Source organism: Balaenoptera ricei, chromosome 8 (assembly GCF_028023285.1).
Source record: "Balaenoptera ricei isolate mBalRic1 chromosome 8, mBalRic1.hap2, whole genome shotgun sequence".
Taxonomy (NCBI): domain Eukaryota; kingdom Metazoa; phylum Chordata; class Mammalia; order Artiodactyla; family Balaenopteridae; genus Balaenoptera; species Balaenoptera ricei.
In genome coordinates, this window is record NC_082646.1 from 88,067,686 (window position 1) to 88,092,366 (window position 24,681).

Sequence of the window (24,681 nt, forward strand, 5' to 3'; positions counted from 1 at the left end):
GCTTTAAAAAAAAATCTAGAGAATTATATGCTTTAGTAAGCGTAGTTCTTAAGCACTGTTTTTAATTAACTCTTTTCTAGCCTTTCTAAAGTAAAAACTTGTATTAGCAGGGTGAATTCTAGCAGCTTTGAAATGTCCAACAGATCACTTTCTGTTCCAAAAGTTGGAATGTTTTGCTAAGTCAGATGAAGCTTGTTATTTAACATGCTGATTTGTGTTATAGTCAACACATTCCCTAGATGCTTTGCTCACAATACTGCTGGAAAATACCCAAGACTTTAGTGTTTTCAAATAAATGTTTTGTGAGTACCTGAGACAGCAGGTTTATTTTATGAAGCTTTACAATTTGTGGTGGTTCATTTATATGAAAAGGTTTCTTACATGAGATGTTTTAGTGTCAGTAATTTCCTGGATATAATACTGGTAAAATGACCTGTTTAATGATATAGGTATTAAAATGTACAATGAAGAGTTAAACTTAACTATTCACACTAAAAACTTATTTTCTAGTGTACCTTGTCTTTTATTTCTAAGAAGACATGCTGTTTTGTCTTTTATAAATATGCACTTTAAACAAAGTAAGTGAAAAATGGAAGTGTAACTAGATACTGCTTTTTATTGCCTGAATATTGCTAGTCATATAGTTCCATTTTCTAATTTCTATTGTAGAGCCTTGTATAGACTAGTACTAAGGTTCTCTGTCTTTCAAGAATGAAAAGACCTTTTTAGTTGAATTTATTGGACCTAAAATACTAATTTTAGTCTCTGTTGATTGAAGAAATTGCATAATGACCCAAAGCTCCAAAAACCGAAGTGAATTAAGTAATACTTTTTTTTTTTTTTTTTAATTTTTGGCTGCGTTGGGTCTTCGTTGCTGCACGCGGGCTTTCTCTAGTTGCGGCGAGCGGGGGCTACTCTTCGTTGCTGTGTGCGGACTTCTCATTGCAGTGGCTTCTCTTGTTGCGGAGCGCAGGCTTTAGGTGCGTGAGCTTCAGTAGTTGTGGCTCGCGGGCTCTAGAGCTCAGGGTCAGTAGTTGTGGCTCACGGGCTTAGTTGCTCCGTGGTGTGTGGGATCTTCCCGGACAAGGGCTCGAACACGTGTCCCCCGCACTGGCAGGCGGATTCTTAACCACTGTGCCACCAGGGAAGTCCCAAAGTAATACTTCTAAATGAAAAGATTTCCTCTCACTGTTTATGAATACTTTTTTTTTTTTTTTTAATTAGTGCTGGCACATGATCCCACGGACTTGCTCTGTGCCTGAGAATTCTGGATTTTAGGTGATCTGGGCCATGCCTAAGATATTCAGCAGTTCATTCCCAAATGAGTAACCCTTGAAGAGCAGCCTTGTGTAAGAAAAACATTATTTTATGCCTGTCACTCATATACTCTTTTTTTTCTGTTTAATTTGTCACTTGACAATAATTCAGACCTACAGAAAATTTACAAGAATAGTACAAAGAATTCCTCTATATTTTTCACCTAGATTCTTCAAATGTTAACATTTTACCCCATTTGCATTTACCTTTTCTCTCTATATCTGTATTTTTTTCCTTCAACTTTTTGTAAGTTGCAGACTTGACGTCCATATACACCTGATTTTTTTCCTAAAAGCAAGATTGTTTTGTTTTATGTCTATGTTTTCTGTAATCTGAAAAGTTTCTCAGTCTTTGTGTTGTTTCCTGATATTGACATTTTGAAGAATACTGCCAGTTATTTTGTGGCATGGCTCTCAATTTGGATGTTTGTTTTCTTGTGCTTGGAAGTATCACAGTGACATGTATTCCTCTCAGTACATCATACCAGGAGGCACATGATGTCGATATATATCCCATTACAAGTGATTTTAACATTGATCACTTGGTTAAGGTGGCATCTGCTGGTTTCTTCCTTTTGATTCATATGTATCTTGTGGGAATGTACTTTGAAATGTATGACCATGAAGGGTCTTGCAAGCTAAGAAATTAGCCATGGCTGCTGGCAGAAGATAGACTCTGAGGTCAGAGCTAAAGGACTTTCGTACTCAGCGATAGTGGTAGTCAGTGTGTCAGTATTTCCTGTTTCCCCGATTCAGTTCCTACAGGGTGCTGCAAACAGGGCCCGATGACTCCTGCACAAGGAGGAGTTGCGCTCCAGGAGGGGAACCCTAGGTTTAGGAAACTTTTATAAGGGGCAGTGAGCCTGCCTGACATACACCCAAGAAGGAGTCATTATCTTTTATTATCCTGGACATGAAACAACCTGCCCTTTGCTCAGGAGGAAGACGCTATCTCTACCTTCAAGGCTGTTCAGTATACAAATATCCTTGAAAGGAGACTGCAGAACAAAGGCATTCAGTGTCCCTGCTTGCAAGACGTGGAGAAACATGAGCGATCCATGGTGAATTGTCTCCCAACAATAATATCCTGTTATTCTTGAAACTTTCACCCACTAGTTTTTTTTTTTTCCCCCCTTAAATTTTACTGGAGTATAGTTGATTTACAATGTTGTGTTAGTTTCAGGTGTACAGAAAAGTGATTCAGTTATACATATACATATATTCATTCATTTTCTCACCTGCTAGTTTTTGCATCCATTGATAATTCTTGTTTGAATCAATTATTGTGATTGTTGCCAAATAGTTAATTTTTAATTCTATCATTCCTTTATGTTTATTAATTGCTTTTCCCTCTTTCCTGACTTACTCTTCACGTCCCTTACTCATGCCCTCTAGGATAACTTCCCAAGTAAACTACCTGAATGCAGGCCTTTTTATAAGAGTCTACATTTAAGGGAACTTGGGCTAAGTCACAAGGTACCTCAAACTCAGCATGTCTAAAATTGAGTTAATTTTTCCTCTCATTTCTCCTCAAAAAAAATTTTTTTTTGTTAACATTTGGCTATCAGTTTTTCAAGCCAGAAACATGGTTGTATCAATTCCTTCCTTCCTTCACTCGTCACCAAGTTCTGTGGTTCTATCTCCTAGCTACCTATAGCTAACTATTGGTAATCAGTACTCTCTCATTCTATTACTACTGCTTTTGCTCGGTCTCTGATCAACTATTATCTGGATTATTACCCTAGTCTTTCAACTGTTGTTTCTATTTTTTTTTTTTGGCCATGCTGAGCGGCATTTGGGATCTTAGTTCCCCGACCAGGGATTGAACCCTTGCCCCCTGCAGTGGAAGTGCAGAGTCTTGACCCCTGGACCACCAGGGAAGTCCTCCATTATTGTTTCTGTCCAGTTTATCCTTCACAAATTTGCCTGAGTAATCTTTCTAAAATACAAATATGATTATATGATTTTTCTATTTAAAACCCTTCAGAGGCACCTCATAGCTCCTTACTATGGAAGACAAAGTTCTTCATGATCTTTCTTTTTAAGGTTGTCTTTCTTCTTCTCAAGGATCATCTTTTTTCTCCAGCTGCCCTCTCTACTGGCAGCAAGTTATGTTCTAGAGCAGAGCTTGGCAAATTTTCTTAAATGGCTAGATGGGAAATATTTTAGGCTTTGCAAGTGGCATATGATCCCTGTTGCATGCTTTTTTAAAAACCTTTAAAAATATAAAAACCATTCTTAGCTCGTGGGCCATACAAAAATAGTCTGGGTTGGATTTGACTAACCATAATTTGTGGTCTCCTATTCTAGCCAAATATAGCTAATATGTCATATTTTTCATTAGTCTCTGCTCTTATATGTGCTGTTGGTTTGTGCTATTGGACTATCCCTCCTAAGTAGCAGGCTTCTTCCCATCATCCTTCAAAATTTAGCTCAGATTAACTTCTTATTGAATACTTCAGTGCTCCTTCAGGGCATATGTTAATCATCCCCTTTTCTTTGCTGCCTGTGTGCTTCACACATCCTTATGTTACTGCCCTCATTAGTGATGTAATTATGTGTATACATGTGTTTGCCTCTTGCTAGAAGGAGCTCATTGATGAAAAACATACTTCATTGCTAAATCTTCCTGCTCCTAAATGTCTTTACTTGGTTTGAATTGAAAGAAAAATTTAAAAATTGAAAGAAAAATGGGATGAAATAGTGTATGGCTGATTGAATACGCTAATAAAATATATCTAAAATGGTTATATTTTTCTAACTTTTAAAGATACAATCAATTAAAGAGGTTATTCTATTCTCTGGTAGATCTTTTCCCCTTCTTTATTTAAAAATTAATGTAAATTTAGGCTATGAAAGTATAGAGAGTAATAGAACCAATTCCTATGCAGCTGCCACCCTGGGTGCAAAATAGTTCCTGCAGTTGAAGTCCCTCGTTTTCCCTTTCTTCCTGGCATGTTTATCATTTCTATGCATGATTTTATACTTTTACCACATACTTACTATATCTAAAACCGCGGTATCGTTTTGTCTGCTGCTGACTTTAAAATAAATGATACACACTGTTTTGCAACTTGTTTCTTGTTCTACATTGTTGTTTTGAGATTTATCCATGTTGATATATATATAATTTCGGTTAATTCATTTTGTTGCATGTCTTTAATTCTAACATGCACAATTTTTCCCATGTTTAACATCTTTGAAATTGTGATACATCTTAATCAGTGTCTTACCCTTATAATAGGTATTTTTTCTTTTTTGTGGTACATAACTGTATGGTGACTGTGCTATAAGCCACAGTCATTGTGTTATGTAGTATGAAAAAGCCACGCTACTATATCCATCCCTTTTCTGACAATTAGGTTATTTCAAAATTTTGTCATTATGCTGCAGTGAACATTATTTTACATGTTTTGTTGTACTTATGTGTGAGAGCTTCTCCAGGCAGGATATGTACCTGGGAGAAGACTTGCCAGTTATAGAGCACATCCATTTTCAGCTTTGCTTTCTAAAGTGGTTGTACTTCTTACCCTACCTAGTCTGTAAGAGTCTCTGCTGCCCTGCTCCTCTTCAGCATTGGGTGTTGTCCTGCCTTTTGTCAGCCTGATGGGTTTAAAATGGCATCTTCCTGTAGTTTTAATTAGTATTTTTCTTATTACTAATGAGGTTGAAAATTTTTTTTAAAAAGCCTTTTGGCTTGTATTTCCTTACCTGTGAATTGCCAGCTCATACCTTCTACCCATTTTTTACTGTGTTTTGCCAAACACACTATGACTTCTTTAGATCTTTTGTCAGTTATGTATGTAGCCAGTGTCTTCTCCATATCTGTGGCTTATCTTTACTGTATCATTTGATAAATAAATAAAAGTTTTAAGTTTTAATCAAGTCACATTTTCCAATCTCTTCCTCTTATAGTTTGTGCTTTTTGTATCTTGTTTAAAGAAAACCTTCCTTCCTTTCTATCAGAGGTTTGCGATTTGTTAAAAATGTAACATAACTTTTAAACTGAAAGGGAAAGATTCCTCCCCCCCCCCTTTATATTTATCTTCTAGAAGGAAATTCTAGCACCTCAGTTGGAGAATAATTAGAGCCTGTGGGTGTGAAATTGTTTAAATGTAATGAGAGACAAACATAGCATTATAAACTTCTCATGATAAATTCACAGGTGGTCATTATAGGATAAAAATTTGGGAAATCACTAACTGGAGACAGTTTTGTGTCTTGTGTGTGTGTTTTTTTTTTAATTAGTGAAGAACTCTCTTTTTGGATGGGGTAGGGTGAAGTGGGTAAACATACCAAAGTGAAGCAGATAGTTATCTGTTCAGTCCATACAAGATGTAAAGGAGTTATAAATGGCTTTACCTTTGTAGGCTGTACATGTTAAAGAACAAATAAGGAGTGACTAAATTTTGGATAAACCAACTTGATTATTTAAAAAATAGTATCCCAAAATTTGAATGTACAAGTGAAAATTTATGAAAGAGTTTTCCATTGAATTTAATTAACAATTCTTCCATTTCTTCCACAAAATATGATCTGTTTCTTTGATGTTGTTAGAAAAAAACATTGGTAGGTTCATAGGTATTTTATTGTCATAAATTAAAGTTTGGGTACTAATGAAGGTATCTAGACTTTTCTTTTCCTTCAAGTAATTGAATCTTTAAACTTCAAACTTGCAACTTGAGAACGAGGCCAACCATCTGTTGTCAGGGATAAGTATGGTAAAGGTAGAATTAAAATATATGAAAACATTATTTGATAATCACAGTGGATGTAGCTATGAGACATTAAAAAAGTGAATTTGATGTAACTTTCATAGATTATTAACTCATTTATCATTTGAACAATATGTTGAAAATTAGGTCAGTTAGTTAGGGATTTAAACTTCAGCCCAAATAATACAGCTTTTGGTTAAAGGTTTTCATTTGTGGTATCACCATAATTATTTCAGGAGCTGATTTTTTTTGGAAATATATACAACAAACGAACGTTAATTTAAAGTTATATTTGTGAGCTAATCCAAGATAAAATGGTTAAAGGGGCATTACAATAACAAATAGTTGTGCAATTTATAGCTTCGTTCAGTCACTCTAAGTAAAAGTGTGATATTTGTTTTTAACATTCTTCTCTATATTTGATGCCTTTCAGTTTTAAAGCTCTTAAGAAAAATGTCCTTTTATCCCTCAATAAAATGATGACAAATTTTCAGTTGAAACAAATGAAATTCTGATATTGTTTGCATTGTGTCCAGTTACAAGTATCAAAAAAATGATTCTGAATGAAACTTTATTGTAATGTCTTAATATCCTTTGAAAATACTCATGTGCCTGAAAATATTTTAAAAATGGAAAAAATGAAACTTTTTCTAAGTATATTCATGAAAGCAAAATCTTTAAGTCTATGGATAAACCAAGCTGGAACAATCTGTTATTTACATGAAACTAGATTATGGACAGTATTGTTACCTTGAAGATTTCTTTCTATCTCCTTTGATCTCTTTGCTTGTCAGACCTTATGAATCCAAGACATAATCATTTGTACAAACATTAGAGTTGTGATAAAACTGGTGTTTTTAATATCCTATAAAAAATAAGTGAAAAGATTTGAGACTATAATAGCTTGAGGCTTTCTTTATTCATTTAACTCTGTGCTAGACTTTGTGAGGAATGCAGAAGTAGTGTAAGAATGGCATCATTTCTCTTTGGCCCACTACCTAGATGAAGTAGGTTGACCCTGCTGTTTTGCAAAAGATTTTCTGCAGTTTTAAAAAAAAATTAATTAATTAATTAATTTATTTATTTTTGGCTGTGTTGGGTTTTCGTTGCTGTGCGCGGGCTTTCTCTAGTTGCAGTGAGCGGGGGCTACTCTTCCTTGCAGTGTGCGGGCTTCTCATTGTCGTGGCTTCTCTTGTTGTGGAGCACGGGCTCTAGGCGTGCAGGTTTCAGTAGTTGTGGCACGTGGGCTCAGTAGTTGTGGCACGTGGGCTCAGTAGTTGTGGCTCGCAGGCTCTAGAGCCTCAGGCTCAGTAGTTGTGGTGCACGGGCTTAGTTGTTCCGCGGCATGTGGGATCTTCCTGGACCAGGGCTCAACCCCATGTCCCTTGCATTGGCAGGCAGATTCTTAACCACTGCGCCACCAGGGAAGCCCAAGATTTTCTGCAGTTTTGAAAGTCATTCTAATGATGCACAAACCTCCTTTGTTAGAATGACTAAATTACTTCATTTGCGTGTGTTAATAAAAATGCTTTTGTGAAGACCACATTCCCCAAAGTACTTTTACTTCTTTGAAAAAGTTTTGCCCTTTAATACTACCTTTCCTAAAGTGCTTCACTTCTTCAAAGTTCATCATACCTGAAATGTTTCAGGAAAAAGATTGAGAGCTACTGTATTCAGATTTAGAATTTTGGGTTCTTTTGCTCCTAAGCATCTTTAAAAATGTTTTTGTGTGTTACATAAGAGAAGTGTTAATTTTGAATCTATTTTACTAGAAGCAGAGGAACTAGAATTTAGCAAGGAATATTGGGAGTTTGTGTGGTGGGAGATAATCAGAAAGAGATGGTAGATCAAAGGAAGAGATAATATTTTGAGGACAGAATGTGAAGTACTGTGTTGATATTGGCAGGTCAGATCTTGGGGTTTAATTGAGATGAGGGAAGGAAAGAGGATTATGAGAGGTGACTGGATGCAGATAAAGACCAGAATAGGATGATGAGGACTTGGTAGTAGGTCAGGAAGCAGTGGCTTGTGTGTGTGGGGTGGTGGTGTTATAGTTTTGTTTTTTAGCATGCTCACTGAGTTTTTACGAAGTACATTTCAGTCTTTTTGTCTCATGCTAATCATAGCATGCCGAAAGGCAGTTGTAATCATTGCTGAAAGGCAATTAATGTGTATTTGTGTGATTTGACTAAAAACACATTATTCCATTAGTGAATTTAGTACTACTATAGCTGTGAAGACATAAGATATCATTACTGTTTTCACACAGGATGATTTTCTAGCTCTTAGCTTTGAAGCTGGTAGATTAAAGGTGCATTTGTACATTTTACCTGATAAAGGAGTCTCAACTTTTCGTTTCCTGTTACATTCTATCTCCCTTTATAGAGTGGTAATAAGTTCACTTTTGAAAGTGAACTGTACTTGTGTCTACTTATTTTAGTATATCCTGGAAACAGAGTTGATAGGTGTGTTCAGAAAAGAAATCTTAATGCAGGGTTTTTATGTAACAGAATCGGTCGTTTACCTTGAGCTAGTGTAGCTGTTTGCTGATTTCCAGTTGAATGAAAATATTCCCTAAGGTAATGTTCATTGAGCTGACTTTTTTGTTTGTTGTATTGACAGTCTTTTTTTTTTAATTGTGTATTCCTGGCTATATATTTAATGTTTTGGTCTTTTATCTCTGTTTATTATGAGATAATCTTTTAGTGTCCTGAGCCTCTCTTTAGGTAAAGGAAACCTTTTTCCTGTGTTTTTAAAAGGGTTTTCTTTTGTTTTGGTTTATTTCTTCTTGTAGATCTTTAGAAATCTTCAATACTGATCACATTTCCATATTTGTATCTTAATTTAAAATTTGGTTTTCAAAAAAAAATATTTATTTATTTATTTATTTTTGGCTGTGTTGGGTCTTCATCGCTGCCCGTAGGCTTTCTCTAGTTGTGGTGAGCGGGGACTACTCTTCGTTGCGGTGCGCAGGCTTCTCATTGCGGTGGCTTCTCTTGTTGGCGGAACACGGGCTCTAGGCACGCGGGCTTCAGTAGTTGTGGTGTGCGGGCGGGCTTAGTAGTTGTGGTGCGTAGGCTCCAGAGTGCAGGCTCAGTAGTTGTGGTGCATGGACTTAGTTGCTCTGCCGCATGTGGGATCCTCTGGACCAGAGCTCGAACCCGTGTCCCCTGCATTGGCAGGCGGATTCTTTTTTTTTTTTTTTTTTTTTAATAAATTTATTTATTTATTTATTTATTTATGGCTGTGTTGGGTCTTCGTTTCTGTGCGAGGGCTTTCTCCAGTTGTGGCGAGCGGGGACCACTCTTCATCGTGGTGCACGGGCCTCTCACTGTTGCGGCCTTTCCCGTTGCAGAGCACAGGCTCCAGACGCGCAGGCTCAGTAGTTGTGGCTCACGGGCCTAGTTGCTCCGCGGCATGTGGGATCTTCCCAGACCAGGGCTCGAACCCATGTCCCCTGCTTTGGCAGGCAGACTCCCAACCACTGCGCCACCAGGGAAGCCCGGCAGGCGGATTCTTAACCACTGCGCCACCAGGGAAGTCCCTAAAACTTGATGTTTTTAGTAATTTAATAATTTCTATACTTTTCAGTGATGGTCTGAAAGAAGGGGGTTTGTTCAGTAATCACTTGGGAATGGGTTTCTATAGAGCTTAGTCTTAAGTGTAATGTTTAATATTCATCAGTAACTCAAATGAAAAAATACAAAGTTTATGTGTTATAGCTACTGATGACATCAAGCTCTAGGTGTTAGTGTAGCCAGTATTGATGAAGAATTAGATTTAAAAAAATGGAGATTTGAAAACCACAATAAGATACCCCTTCATACCCATTAGGATGACTATTATTAAAAAAGAAGAAAGAAGAAAATAACAAGCATTGGCAGGAATGTGGAAAAATTGGAACCCTTGTGCACTACTGGTTGGAGTGTAAAATGGTGCAGCTGCTATGGAAAACAGTCTAGTGATTCCTCGAATTAAAAATGGAATTACCATGGGAATTCCCTGGTGGTCCAGTGGTTAGGACTCCGCACTTTCACTGCCGAGCTCACGGGTTCGATCCCTGGTTGGGGAACTAAGATCCTGTAACCCGTGTGGTGCGGCCTAAAACAAAACAAAACAAAAAACAAAGGAATTACCATGTAATCCAGCAATTCCGCTTCTGGGTATATATACAAAAGAATTGCAAACAGGGTCTTGCAGAGATGTTTGTACATCCATGTTCACAGCTGCATTAGTCACAATAGTTGAATGGTGGAAACAACCCAAATATCTTTTGATGACTGAATGGATAAACAAAATATGGCATAAACATGCAATGGGAAATTACTTAGCTTTAAAAAGGAAGGAAATTCTGACACATGCTGCAACATGGATGAACCTTGAAGACATGCTGAGTGGAATAAGCCAGTTATAAAAGGACAAGTATTGTATAATTAAACTTATATGAGGTACCTAGAGTAGTCAAATTTGTAGATACAGAGTGTAGAAAGGTGGTTGCCAGGGGCTAGTGGGAGGGGACAGTGGACAGTTGTTTTAGTTTTCAAAGTGGGGGGGAAAGTTCTGGAGGTGGATGGTGGTGATGGTTGCACAACAGTGTGAATGACCTTAATGCCACTGAGCTGTGCACCTAAAAATGATAAATTTTATGTATGTATATTTTACCACAGTTTTTTAAGGAAAAAAAAGTTAAAAAATTGAGATTTAAACAAGTAGAAGAAGAGAGTTGAGTGAGGAGAATGTAAGGCATTATTTACCTTTAATTAAATGTATTTGTGATATCACAGGCTATTTTAAAGAAGAACCTGATCACGTATAGTGCTATGTATAAGTTTGGCAGAAAATGATCCAGAACTTTGATATTGGCTAATTAATTGAATATAAGATAGTCAAAGTATTTCTATCTCTGCTACCTCCCTCCCTTTTCAGAAGGCCTGATATTATGTGTAATAAGAAAAAAAAAAAGAAGAAACCATATCTGTATGGTTAGTGGTGGTTTAGTTATCAACATTGGTTACATTGCTGTTTTGATAATTGTAAAAGGATGTGAAGAATTTGAATAGAATTCAGATGAATCTTAAAGTTTTTTAGAGGCTTGGAAAAATAAGGCCTATTAAAGTACCTGAGATTATTAAGCCTGAGGAATGGAAAGTTAATGGTTACTCTAATGGGAGTCTTTTTTTTTTTTTTTTAATAAATTTATTTATTTTATTTATTTATTTTTGGCTGCATTGTGTCTTCATTGCTGTGCGTGGGCTTTCTCTAGTTGCGGCGAGCGGGGGCTACTCTTCGTTGCGGTGCGCAGGCTTCTTATTGCGGTGGCTTATCTTGTTGCAGAGCATGGGCTCTGTGAGCGTGGGCTTCTGTAATTGCAGCACACGGGCTCAGTAGTTGTGGCTCACGGGCTTAGTTGTTCCACGGCATGTGGGATCTTCCTGGACCCGGGCTCAAACCCTTGTCCCCTGAATTGGCAGGCGGATTCTTAACCACTGTGCCACCAGGGAAGTCCCTAACAGGAGTCTTGACTGTCCTTGGAGTGATTTTATAGGCAGCTCCAGCTCACAAAAGGGTGGTATTTCAAGACTTCATTTCTTAGTCAGTTGGTGAGAACAAATGATAAAGTCATGAAATATAACTGCAGAGGTATAACAGTATATATTGCAATGAAAAGTAATAGGAAATATGTAGTATTGTACTGAATCAGTGTTTTGGACTCTGGACTTCAGCAGCTTCTCAGAGTACTAACTATACTCTGTAAAATCCATAAACACCAAGTATAAGATACTCTTCTCAGGTCATGAGTTAATCTGATGGAGGGTGGGAGAAGGGAAAGACTTAATACCTGTGGTAGGGAGTCACAGTAGTCAAGTTAATTAGTAATTTAGAGTTCTTTTCTTGTGGTCTGTTATAACAACTATCTCCAGCATTACCCCCTCACCCACTTCTTCTTATGTGCTATGTAAATTACATGACATTCCTACCCCGTGTTTATTCTCTAAAGTTTCCTTTGAGATTGGTCCCACAGAGTACAGTGGTTGGTGAGGGGTAATTACTTTCTCTAAGCTTCCTTTAGTTGGCCCTGGTTGGAAACTTTGGGCTGTTTGCCTTCCAGCTTGGCATGTTGGAAAAGAAAAGGTAGGGACAGCTGGATTCAGAAATTGTAGTAGTTTTTTAAAAAAACATCTCTAGGTCAATTACCTGGATCTCAGCTGTTGTTCACATAACACCTTTATTTAACATGGCATGGATTGGCCTAGCGTGGTATGCATTTTATTCCCTAGGACTTCAGCCTGATTTTTCAGACTTGAGGGCCCTGAAGTGGTAGGACTTGAATTTGCCTTGGGTTTTGTACAGATGAGATCATTGGTTCTCAGTAATGTCAATAGTTAGTGTGAATCTATCAGTAAATGGCCTTGGGAACTTGTATACGTACAGATAACTGAACCTCACCACAGATTTACTGAATCAGAATTTTTCTGGAGTTTTAAATATATGTTTACTTAACTTTTTGTTTTTAAACATTTAAAAAACATTATTTATTTACTTATTTTGGCTGTGCAGGGTCTTAGTGTGGCACGCGGGATCTTCGTTGTGGCATGTTTAGTTGCGGTATGTGGGATCTTGAGTACGGCATGCAGACTTCTTAGTTGCAGCATGTGGACTCTTAGTTGCAGCATGCGAACTCTTAGTTGCGCCATGTGTGTGGGATCTAGTTCCCTAACCAGGGATTGAACCCGGGCCCCTGCATTGGGAGTGCGAAGTCTTACCCACTGGACCACCAGGGAAGTCCCTTACTTAACTTTTTATTAAGGAAAAACATATACATATTCAAAAGTAGATAGGATAGTGTAATGAACCCCTTTTTATCCACTATCAAGCTCCTATGATGAATAATTTATGGCTAATTTCATTTTATCTATATCCCCATCCACTTTCTCTGTTATTTTGAAGCATATCCCAGATATATTATTTCATCTGGAAATTGTTTCATCTGTATGTTTTAATAGGTTTCCCAGATGATTAAAAAACTTTTTTGAACAAGTAATACAGGTACATAGTAAAAAATAAGGTGGTAAAAAGGACGTACAGTGTAAAGTCAATCTTTCTCATTGCCCCCAGTATTCTTGTTATTCTTCTCTAAGGCAGAGAAACCTACAACTTCTTTATGTATGTACACATATTAATGTATGTGCAAAAATATAGATAATATAATTCCCCTTTTTAATTAAACACACGTGGTAATATCTGTTGTAAAGTACACATTTTTCTGAATTTTGCCTTTTTCGTGTAACAGTATTATCTTGGGAATCAGGTTATATAGCAGGGTAAAAAGATTGTTTTCATTGTTTTTTTTTAAGACTCTGGTTGGTCTGTGTATCAAAGTGTATCTAACTCATGCCTTTTGGATGGATGCTTAGGTTGTTTCCAGTGTTGTATTTCTTTACAGACAGTGCTGCATGACTATCTTGTACTGTATCTGAGTTATCTGATTCTTGATCGGAGGACATATCCATTTGCAGTTTTGTTAGGTATTGCCAAATGTCTTTCCCACCATCTGTGTATGGTATGTAGGGTTCTCCAGGCTCACCAGTTCCATTTTTAAAATGATTTTCATGTGTCTCCTGTTTATGTTCATGTTCTTTAAATCCATTAGTATATTTATAAGAGCTGTTTTAGAAACTCTTGTTTGTGAGTTTCATCATCTGTCATTGTGTCTGTTTCTATGGGTGTGGGTTACAGAAGTGCTTTGAAATAAGGAGAATCATGATAATGTTAAGTTGTTGAAGATGAGGTTGGGGAGCTTCACAGTGTTAAGTGAGTTAGAGAGTGAGCTTGATATGTTTAGAAGGAGTTTTTGATGTGCCTTTGCCTCATTAAAAAGATGATAAATTGGTGGAGTTTTGAAATCTCCCCTGAGTAAAAGTATAGAATAGATGCCAATAAGATTTTAAGAAAATGGATGAAAAGGTTTGGAACTCCAGGATTTCAATTTACGATTTTCTCTTACGCATTGAACAGCAAATCTTAATTTGTGTAATTAGGTTTTGTAGCTGATTTCTTGCCAAAGCCAGGTCAACTTAGGAAAGTGGTGGGTTGTAACAAGAATTGTTTATGAAGTTGAAGGAGGCATAAATTTATGCCTTTTACCTGAAGGGCCATTGTGTTTTCCTGCTCCTTTTACTACACCCTAGCTATGTGACTTTGAACCAATTACCTAGTCCCTCTGAGCTTTAGTTTCCTTAACAGCAGATTGGGACTAAATAAAATGCTGCAAATAAAGCATTTGTTAAACTGTTGCATAGTAGGTGGTAGCTCTTATTATTTTAAATATTATATATATTACATATAGTTATGGCAATCTGTTGTTTTTGAGTTAAAGAATTGATGTTTGATTTGTTAAAATGGTAGGAGACTGCCCAGAATATGATCCAGATTTTTAAATTGTGGAGAACGGAAATATTTTGAAGTTAATTCAACCAACCAACATTTATTGAAAACCAACTCTATATTATGAGCACTTTGTTTCAGATCTAGTGTGAAAGACTGTTGTATGTGCTGACAGTTACAATGTAATGTCAGGCATGTCATATCATGAATGCTAATTAGAGGAATATGTAAGCTTCTACGAGAGCACTGAATGCCCAATTCTGCCTGGAGGGTGAGTGGTGAGTGTGGGTGTTCCAGGCAAGGGTTCATCAAGAAGGTATTGTACAATGGAATATTACTCAGCCATTAAAAAGAATGAAATAATGCCATTTGCAGCAACATAGATGGACCTGGAAATTGTCATACTGAGTGAAGTAAGTCAGAAAGAGAAAGAGAAATATAGTAAGGTATTGCTTACATGTGGAATCTAAAAAAAAAAAAAGATGAACTTATCTACAAAACAGAAACAGACTCACAGACTTAGAGAATGAACTTATGATTACCAGGGGGGAATGGATAGTTAGGAAGTTTGGGATTGACATGTATATACTGGTATATTTAAAACAGATAACCAACAAGGACCTACTGTATAGCACAGGGACCAATGATCAATATTATGTAACAACGTAAATGGGAAAAGAATTTGAAAAAGAATAGATACATGTATATGTATAACTGAATCACTTTGCTGTAAACCTGAAACTAACACAACATTGTTAATCAACTATACTCCAATATAAAATAGAAAGTCTATTAAAAAAAAAAAAGGTATTGTCTCAGGAATTCCCTGGCGGTCCAGTGGTTAGGATTCAGTGCTTTCACTGCTGAGGGCCTGGGTTCAATCCCTGGTTGGAGGACTAAGATCCCACAAGCCAACAGAAAAAAAATGTATCACTTTGATTTGAATGTAAAGGAGTTTGCTACAAGGGTGGATGTGGAAAATGACGTTAAGTAAAGAGGACATTGTGAAAACGAACTCTATCTGGCTTATATACTTATTTTTACAATTGATTTTTTTTCTCCCTGAGGCAGTTCTGGAGCTTTAGGTTTATGGAATGTAACTACATTTATGTAATATATATTTTCTTTTTTGGTCATTGATTCATAAATGATATATTGGTAATAGAATGTTTTACTTTTGCCAAATGTGTACAGTTTAAGGATCTGTACCTTTTCTTTTGGAGGGAAAATGGTTGGTACAGTTCTTAGGGCATATCTTGGCCATGTAGCTTAGCAGTAAATATTTATTGATTAAATGAATGTACTCAGCTGTTTAGTCCCTACCTTTCATGCAATACACAAAATATCTGAAGTACTAAGTAACTAAAATGGAGCATTGAAAATGTTTTTCTCCTCCAAGGGGAAAAAGTCTTAATGGAATTTAACTATTTTTATAAATTATGGACTTGATCCTTAAATGTTTTCTTCATGAGATTTAAAAAATTAAATTTTTGTAGCTAACATGGCCCTTTTTTTCTTTTGCAGGTATGGCCTCACAAGTCTTGGTCTACCCACCGTATATTTATCAAACTCAGTCAAGTGCCTTTTGTAGTGTGAAGAAACTCAAAGTAGAGCCAAGCAGTTGTGTATTCCAGGAAAGAAACTATCCACGGACCTATGTGAATGGTAGAAACGTTGGAAATTCTCATCCTCCCGCTAAGGGTAGTGCTTTTCAGACAAAGATACCATTTAACAGACCTCGAGGACACAACCTTTCATTGCAGACAAGTGCTGTTGTTTTAAAAAGCACTGCGGGTGCTACTAAGGTTATAGCAGCTCAGGCGCAGCAAACTCAAGTGGAGGCACCTCAGATTGGGGCGTGGCGACACAGGTTAAATTTACTAGAAGGCCCCCAGCGATGTGGATTGAAGCGCAAGAGTGAGGAGTTGGATAATCATAGCGCAATGCAGATTGTGGATGAGTTGTCCATACTTCCTGCAATGTTGCAAACCAACATGGGAAATCCAGTGACAGTTGTGACAACTACCACAGGAACAAAACAGAATTGTACCACTGGAGAAGGTGACTATCAGTTAGTACAGCATGAAGTCTTATGCTCCATGAAAAATACTTACGAAGTCCTTGATTTTCTTGGTCGAGGCACTTTTGGCCAGGTAGTCAAATGCTGGAAAAGAGGGACAAATGAAATTGTAGCAATCAAAATTTTGAAGAACCACCCTTCTTATGCACGTCAAGGTCAGATAGAAGTGAGCATATTAGCAAGGCTCAGTACTGAAAATGCTGATGAATATAACTTTGTACGAGCTTATGAATGCTTTCAGCACCGTAACCATACTTGTTTAGTCTTTGAGATGCTGGAACAAAACTTGTATGACTTTCTGAAACAAAATAAGTTCAGTCCTCTGCCACTAAAAGTAATTCGACCCATTCTTCAGCAAGTGGCCACTGCACTGAAAAAATTGAAAAGTCTTGGTTTAATTCACGCAGACCTCAAACCAGAGAATATTATGTTGGTGGATCCTGTTCGACAGCCATATAGGGTTAAAGTAATAGACTTTGGGTCTGCCAGTCACGTATCAAAGACTGTTTGTTCAACATATCTGCAGTCTCGGTACTACAGGTAGGTGACAACTATTTTTTGGTTATTTGATAAGTGTTGAATTTTTGCTGAATGAAATAATTTTGTGTGTGTATGTGGTGAAAAAGACTGCTTTGGATAAATAGAGATCAAGATAAGTTCAGTTTAGCCTTGAGGTTTTAAAAATCTAGGCATACATAAAAAGAAACGAAACTGAGTTATTTGTAGTGAGGTGGATGGACCTAGAGACCATCATACAAAGTAAGTCAGAAAGACTTACTTTATGGAATCTAAAAAAAAAAAAAGGTTCTGGAATATATATGGAATCTATAAAAAAAATATATGGAATCTTAAAAAAAAAAAGGTTCTGAAGAACCTAGGGGCAGGACAGGAATAAAGACGCAGACGTAGAGAATGGACTTGAGGACACAGGTGGGGAAGGGGAAGCTGGGACGAAGTGAGAGAGTAGCATTGACATATATACACTACCAAATGTAAAATAGATAGCTAGTGGGAAGCAGCTGCATAGCACAGGGAGATCAGCTTGGTGCTTTGTGACACCTAGAGGGGTGGGATAGGGAGGGTGGGAGGGAGACGCAAGAGGGAGGGGATATGGGGATATATGTATACATATAGCTGATTCACTTTGTTGTACAGTAAAAACTAACACACCATTGTAAAGCAATTATACTCCAATAATGATGTAAAAAAACCCCCCACAAACACAAGAGAAGGTAGGAAAAGAAACAAAGGACAGAGGGAACAAGTGAACTCATATTAAAAAGAAAAAAATTTAGGCATAAAATCTGCTCAAGCAGAATAGAAATTCCTACTGCGAAGTTCTGTGCTAAAGACATTGGTTATTTTTATTGTTAATAGAGGACCTGAAGGAATGATAGGTGATCAGTGATGATTAAACAGAAGTCTAAATATTGAGAAAGGGTTTATAGTAATTTTTGTACATATCTTTGGGCATTTTTCAGCACTTAAGAGAACTAGCTTTTTAATGACACATCTTATGTAACTGAACATTTAGAAAAGTTATAAAAATTCAGATTAGTGATTTTAAGATTTAAACACACTTCCATGGCTGCCACAAATGTTCAGACCACTTTTTCATAACAAGTTTTATTATGGTCTTTCCATATATGCTTTAGGTAAATGTTGTTTTGGTGTTGGTGCTATGGGTGGAATTTGAAGAAGAAAATCATTTCTGTGTACTACAGTGTCATGATTAATGCTAGCCTGGAGTACAGTAGATGGTCTTGAGGGTAGCTTAATGATTACTGTGATTCAAAATATCTTCTTTAGTTTGTAAATGTTTTTGAATTCATAGTCTTTTTTTTAAAATTTATTTTTGGCTGCGTTGGGTCTTTGTTGCTGTGCGCGGGCTTTCTCTAGTTGCGGTGAGTGGGGGCTACTCTCCATTGCAGTGCGTGGGCTTCCCATTGCGGTGGCTTCTCTCGTTGCGGAGCACGGGCTCTAGGTGCACGGGCTTCAGTAGTTGTGGCACGTGGGCTCAGCAGTTGTGGCTCGCGGGCTCTAGAGCGCAGGCTCAGTAGTTGCATTGCACGGGCTTAGTTGCTCCACGGCATGTGGGATCTTCCCGGACCAGGGCTCGAACCTGTGTCCCCTTCATTGGCAGGCAGATTCTTAACCACTGCACCACCAGGGAAGTCCCTGAATTCGTAGTCTTATAATTTTGGGAAATTCTTTTCATTTCAGCCTAAATGAGTTTATGATCTTGGTGTATTCTGGAACCCCACGAGCCCCAACAGAGTGGGCAGATAGAGGATCTGCCAGTATTGGCCATTATTAATAAGTTAGTAAATAGATGAACACATGCAGTTTATTGTTGGAAATTGTTAGAACAAGAGGATTATATGTTTAGGCCCAACACGGGGTAGTTATTTTCTGGTATTGCATCTGCCTTTGTACTATATCTCTCACCCTGATTAGCTTTTTGCAAATATATGCCTTGTACCCAGGACAAGATAGAGCAGAAATTAGCTACTACAAAAGTCAGCTCCAAACATATGTTCTACCATTAATAGTTTATCAGAAGGAAACCCACATTTATGTCACTTGGTGATAATTAAGTTTACTAAAATATATGTTGAAATTAGGAATATAGCCTAATTTACCCTTTATATTCCTGATGTTATAATTTTTAGTATTAGAGTGCTAGATACTGTTCTTAAAACCTTTTATTTTTTTCTTAATTTATTTTTTATTTAAAAAATTAAAAAAAATTTTATTAAAAAAATTTTTTTTAAATTTATTTTTATTTTTTGGCTGTGTTGGGTCTTTGTTGCTGTGCGCAGGCTTTTCTCTAGTTGAGGCGAGTGGGGGCTGCTCTTCGCTGCGGTGCATGGGCTTCTCATTGAGGTGGCTTCTCTTGTTGCGGAGCATGGACTCTAGGCACGTGGGCTTCAGTAGTTGCAGCACGTGGGCTCAGTAGTTGCGCATGCGGGCCCTAGAATGCGTGGGTTTCAGTAGTTATGGCGTGCGGGCTCAGTAGTTGTGGCTCTTGGGCTCTAGAGCACAGGCTCAGTAGTTGTGGCACATGGGCTTAGTTGCTCGCGGCATGTGGGATCTTCCCGGACCAGGGACTGAACCCGTGTTCCCTGCATTGTCAGGTGGATTGTTAACCACTGAGCCACCAGGGAAGTCCCTTAAAACCTTTTAGGTGTTTTAAAAGGTATTGTAGTGTGGCACTGTAGTGAGTCTTAATTGACATCTTCTGTAATTAGGTTTATTTGATCCTCTGTGCTCTTGACAATTTGTTTTTCAATTTAATGTAACACAAGATTAGCTTTTAGTTAATTTTTTTCTGGAAAAATTATTTTAATATCTGATTTAACAGCATGAGAGGAATGGTGTTGTTTCTCTCTTGCCTTTGTATTCTGTCTTAGGAGCTTTTAGAAGTCAGCTAGCGTATTATATAAACCCCCAGGCTCCAGCTGCTTGGGCTCTATTTTTAGTTCACTTGTTAGTAAATGACTTCATTATATTTGGGTCCTGCATTATTAGGCATATCAGATTTAGTTATGTGTGATACCTAGACTCCTTTTCTTTATTTGAAATCTTTTGGATGAGAGTAAAAAAGAGCTCTATTTTTTGTATTTGAGATGATCTGTTTATTAAATGTTTCAAGAGAGTAAAGGAAATCCTTTAAAAAGCAGTCTAAGACACTAAATATTTTATGATATTGGTTTTTAGCATTAGACCTTTGCACAAATATTACCCTCTTTTGGGAATGGAAAAATAAGCTATGAATAATTGCTAAGTGCAACTAGTAGTTTCTAATTTGTTTTTATACATACATTTCAAGTAAATAATTTACCTGAATTTCAGAAGCTATACAATTGCTAAATTACAGGTTCTGTGTTTAGATAAAAAAAAAATGAGGCTCTTATTTGTAAAAAGAGTAGTTGGTGTTGCTTGGATAACAAAAATTTAAAAATGGAGTTTGTCAGTTGGATCAAGAGTTAGAAGAGTTTGTAAATATTATGGTAGATTGGTAAAAATGTAATGTAGCCCTTAATCAGCTAGTGTTTTAATGTCTAGTATAATTTTGCGTAAAAATAGCAGGTAACCATTATTTTTCAGTATTTGTACTTTTTATTTGGAGCTTTGTCAATTCTGCCTTAGTTTTTTTTTTTTTAATATTTACTTGTTTATCTATTTATTTATTTATTTATGGCTGCATTGGGTCTTTTTTTTGAATTTTATTTAATTTATTTTTTTATATAGCAGGTTCTTATTAGTTATCCATTTTATACATATCAGTGTATATATGTCAATCCCAATCTCCCAATTCATCACACTGCATTGGGTCTTAGTTGCGGCACGTGGGATCTTTCGTTGCAGTGCACAGGCTTCTCTCTAGTTGTGGTGCGTGGGCTCAGTAGTTGCAGCGTGCAGGCTCCAGAGTGTGCAGGCTCAGTATTTGCGGCGCATGGGCTTTCTAGTTGTGGCATGCAGGCTCCAGGGCGTGTGGGCTCTGTAGTTGTGGTGCAGGGGCTCAGTAGTTGCAGCGTGGGCTTAGTTGCCCCACGGCATTTGGGATCTTAGTTCCCTGACCAGGGATCGAACCCGGTCCCGTGCATTGGAAGGCGGATTCTCAACCCCTGGACCACCAGGGAAGTCCCTCTGCCTTAGTTTTTGTTATAAACCTGATTAGGCAATAAGCAGAAGTGTCTCATACTTGATTTTTTTTTACTCTTTGTTTAAAATAGATTGCATTTAAAAAATGAGGGACTTCCCTGGTGGTGCAGTGGTTAAGAATCTGCCTGCCAGTGCAGGGGACACGGGTTCGAGGCCTGGTCTGGGAAGATCCCACATGCCATGGAGCAACTAAGCCCGCACGCCACAACTACTGAGTCTGAGCTCTAGAGCCTGAGAGCCACAACTACTGAGTCCACGTGCCACAACTACCGAAGCCTGCACGCTCTAGGGCCCGTGCTTTGCAACAAGAGAAGCCACTGCAATGAGAAGCCCGCACACTGCAATGAAGCGTAGCTCCCGTTCGCCGCAACTAGAGAAAGCCCGTGTGGAGCAACAAAGACCCAACGCAGCTAAAAAATAAATAAATTAAAAAAAGAGAAAAATTAAAAATTGCTAAAAAAAAAAAAAAAAGCAGGAAGTGAAATTTACCAAATTAAATATTTTTGAGCTAATCACAGTGGGAATACACATAGCCCAGGTTCCAAAGTAAACGATTTGCATTTAAACACAGGTTCATGTGTTATTCTATTTCTTTGAACTGTGCAACACAGAAGCATAGTAGGGATATCTTAAAATAGACAGCGGATAGTGGCCAGAAATTGTTGACTACTATAGATGGTGAGGCTGTCTAGCTCTTGTAGTGATATAAGCCAGAAGTACATGCTAAGGGCATTGATTTGCTCAAGGTCAGCATGTTCTAAATTCAGCTGCTTGAGTATGGTTTCTGTCAAGAACACGTAGGGCTCTTGAATGCATAAAAGGTTTTAGCAGCAGAAGGTGCTGTATTTATGAGGTGTGGTGGCAACATTCAGGTCATAAATATCTTTTTCTTCTTTTTTAAATATAGAATTTTAGCCTGTGGTTCTGAGTCATTTCAGAGCATAGAGACAGGAAAGTGGGCTGGAAAGTAACCTGTATAGCGGTTGTATTCTTTGCTGCTTATTTTTAGCATTAGTTGTTGTTGAAGTAAATGCTGCTCTTTTCCATGTGACAGATGACAAAGAGATATGTAATGGTAAAAAACAATTCAGGCTTATCAGTTTTGGTTTAGGGCATTCCCAACCCCTCATGCCTTTTTAGACCCTGAAGTATCAAAGACAAAGTTCCTGTAACAAAATTAAGGCACACAGAATGATCCATAAAAAAATAACTAGTATTTTATATAGGGTACTTTATAGTAACAGAAGATTGTGTATGTATACGGCATCCTTTTTTCAAGTGCTTCTACATATAATTCCTAGTTTATTCCTCATGTCTCAATCTCTGTGTTCTTAGATAGACGCTTGGTGGAATTCCTATTTAATAAATAGAAAACTGAGGCTTATACAGTTCACACAGGTCCAAGTTTACAATGCAAGATTAACACAATTTTTGTTGAGCCCTTTTTGTGTACTGGCACTGTGCTAGGTGCTAGGGATACAGATAAAACATGGTTTCATCATTTAATGGAGGAGAAAAATAGTTTGTCTCAAGAAGTTCTAGGGTAGAAGCGTGTGCAGGGTGCTGTGGGAACCCAGAGGAGAGCCCTTAGCCTAATGTGAGGGTTCAGAGAGGGTGTCTGGGGAAAGATGACCCTTGACTTGAATGAGACTTGAAAGTAGAGAAGGAGTTAGTATTGACTAGTCTTTTTTTTTTGTTTTTGGCTTGCGGGATCTTAGTTCCCAGACCAGGGATTAAACCCGGGCCACAGCAGTGAAAGCGCCAAGTTCTAACCACAGGACCTCCAGGGAATTCCCAGGATTGGCTAGTCTTAAGGAGTGTTCTCTCACAAACTCACCCTTACCTTAGAGCTCAGTATTGGCTGAAATTGCTGGCAGCTTCTTCTCTGTATCATAAAAGTTGTTTTTGCTTAAGAATCTTTATTAGACAAATAAAAAGTTGTCAACTGGGTTTCGTTTTAACAGAAGATTCCAAAAGTCTATAATGAAGTGGTTTTCAGTGCCATACATTGTGGTCACAGACATAGATTACTACTATATCAGGCCTTCAAATAAAAATTTTGACAGAGCTCTTAAAGTTTTTTTTTTTAAACACTTTTTTTGAGCTATAAATCACATGCTATGAATTTTACCCATTTAAAGTGTACAATTCATTGTCTTTTAGTGTATTCACAGTTGTGCATCATCACCACAATTTTAGAACATTTTCCTTACCCCTCAAGAACCCCGATCCCTTCTCCCCAGCACTCTTTAGCCATCTTTCCACAATCTTCCCACCTCTAGCCCTAGGCAACAAAAAATCTACTTTCTGTCTCTACAGATTTGCATTTTCCAAACATCTCATGAGTGTAATCATACAGTATGTTGTCTTTTTTAACTGGCTTTTTTCCACTTAGTGTCATGTTTTCAAGATTCATCTATGTTGTAACATGTATCAACACTTCACTTTTTTTGTTGTTGTTGCCAAATAATTCCATTGTATAGATATACCACATTTTATGTATCCATTCATCAGTTGATGGAGACCTCAGTGCAAAGATATGTGAATGGAAAACTCTAATATAGCCCCATGATTAAGTCTTTCATTCAAAATATTTAGTGCCTATAAAGTGTAAAATATTGTGCTGAGTGCTGGTTATACATTGAGGAGCAAAAATATAGACCCTACCATTATGATGTTTACAGTCTAATGTGTAGATAACCAAAAAGTAAAGTAATGGGAAAAGAACAGGGAGAGAGACTAACAGGATACTTACTTTTTTTGTTTTGTCTTGTTTTTTAACTTTTTACTTTGCAATAATTTTAGACATAAAAACGTTGCAAAAATAGTACAAAGAATTGTATGCAGATTCTCCAAATGTTTCAAATAGAAGCATTTTACCACCCTAGTTTTATCACCCATTCTTCTTTTCTTTCCCTTCCTCCATTCCTCCCTCCCTTCCTTCCCTGCTCTCTCCCTTCCTCCCTCCCTTCCTCCCTTCCTCCCTCACTCCCTCCCTTCCTCCCTTCCTCCCTTCTTCGTTGCTGTGTGAGGGCTTCCTCTAGTTGCGGCGGTGAGCAGGGGCTACTCTTCATTGTGGTGCGCAGGCTTCTCATTGCGGTGGCTTCTCTTGTTGTGGAGCACGGGCTCTAGGCACGCAAGCTTCAGTGGTTGTGGCACGTGGGCTCAGTAGTTGTGACTTGCAGGCTCTAGAGTGCAGGCTCAGTAGTGGTGGCGCACAGGCTTAGTTGCTCTGCAGCATGTGGGATCTTCCCGGACCAGGGCTCAAACCTGTGTCTGTGTCCCCTGCATTGGCAGGCAGATTCTTAACCACTGTGCCACCAGGGAAGCCCATATCACTCATTCTTTTTCTGTGTGTGTGCACATACAGATACACAGGTATATTTTTTCTGTTGTTACAGTGTTTGAGAGCAAGTTTTAGATATAAAGCCCCTTTACCTCTAAATAATTATACGTAAGAGAATGTCCTTATGTTTAGGAATACACAGTATTCCTAAACTTAAGGACATTCTCTTGC

At 37.7% G+C, this 24,681-nt stretch overlaps 1 protein-coding gene across 1 annotated transcript in view; it reads left to right on the plus strand.

Moving 5' to 3' along the window:
- The window catches only part of HIPK3 (homeodomain interacting protein kinase 3), a 94,496-nt gene that overhangs the window by 12,477 nt on the left and 57,338 nt on the right, over positions 1–24,681 (plus strand). Inside the window, exon 2 of the mRNA XM_059931357.1 lies at positions 15,941–17,036. Within this exon, the coding sequence (XP_059787340.1) occupies positions 15,943–17,036 (1,094 nt within the window). The 5' untranslated portion in view covers positions 15,941–15,942. The remainder of the gene's footprint in view (positions 1–15,940; positions 17,037–24,681) is intronic.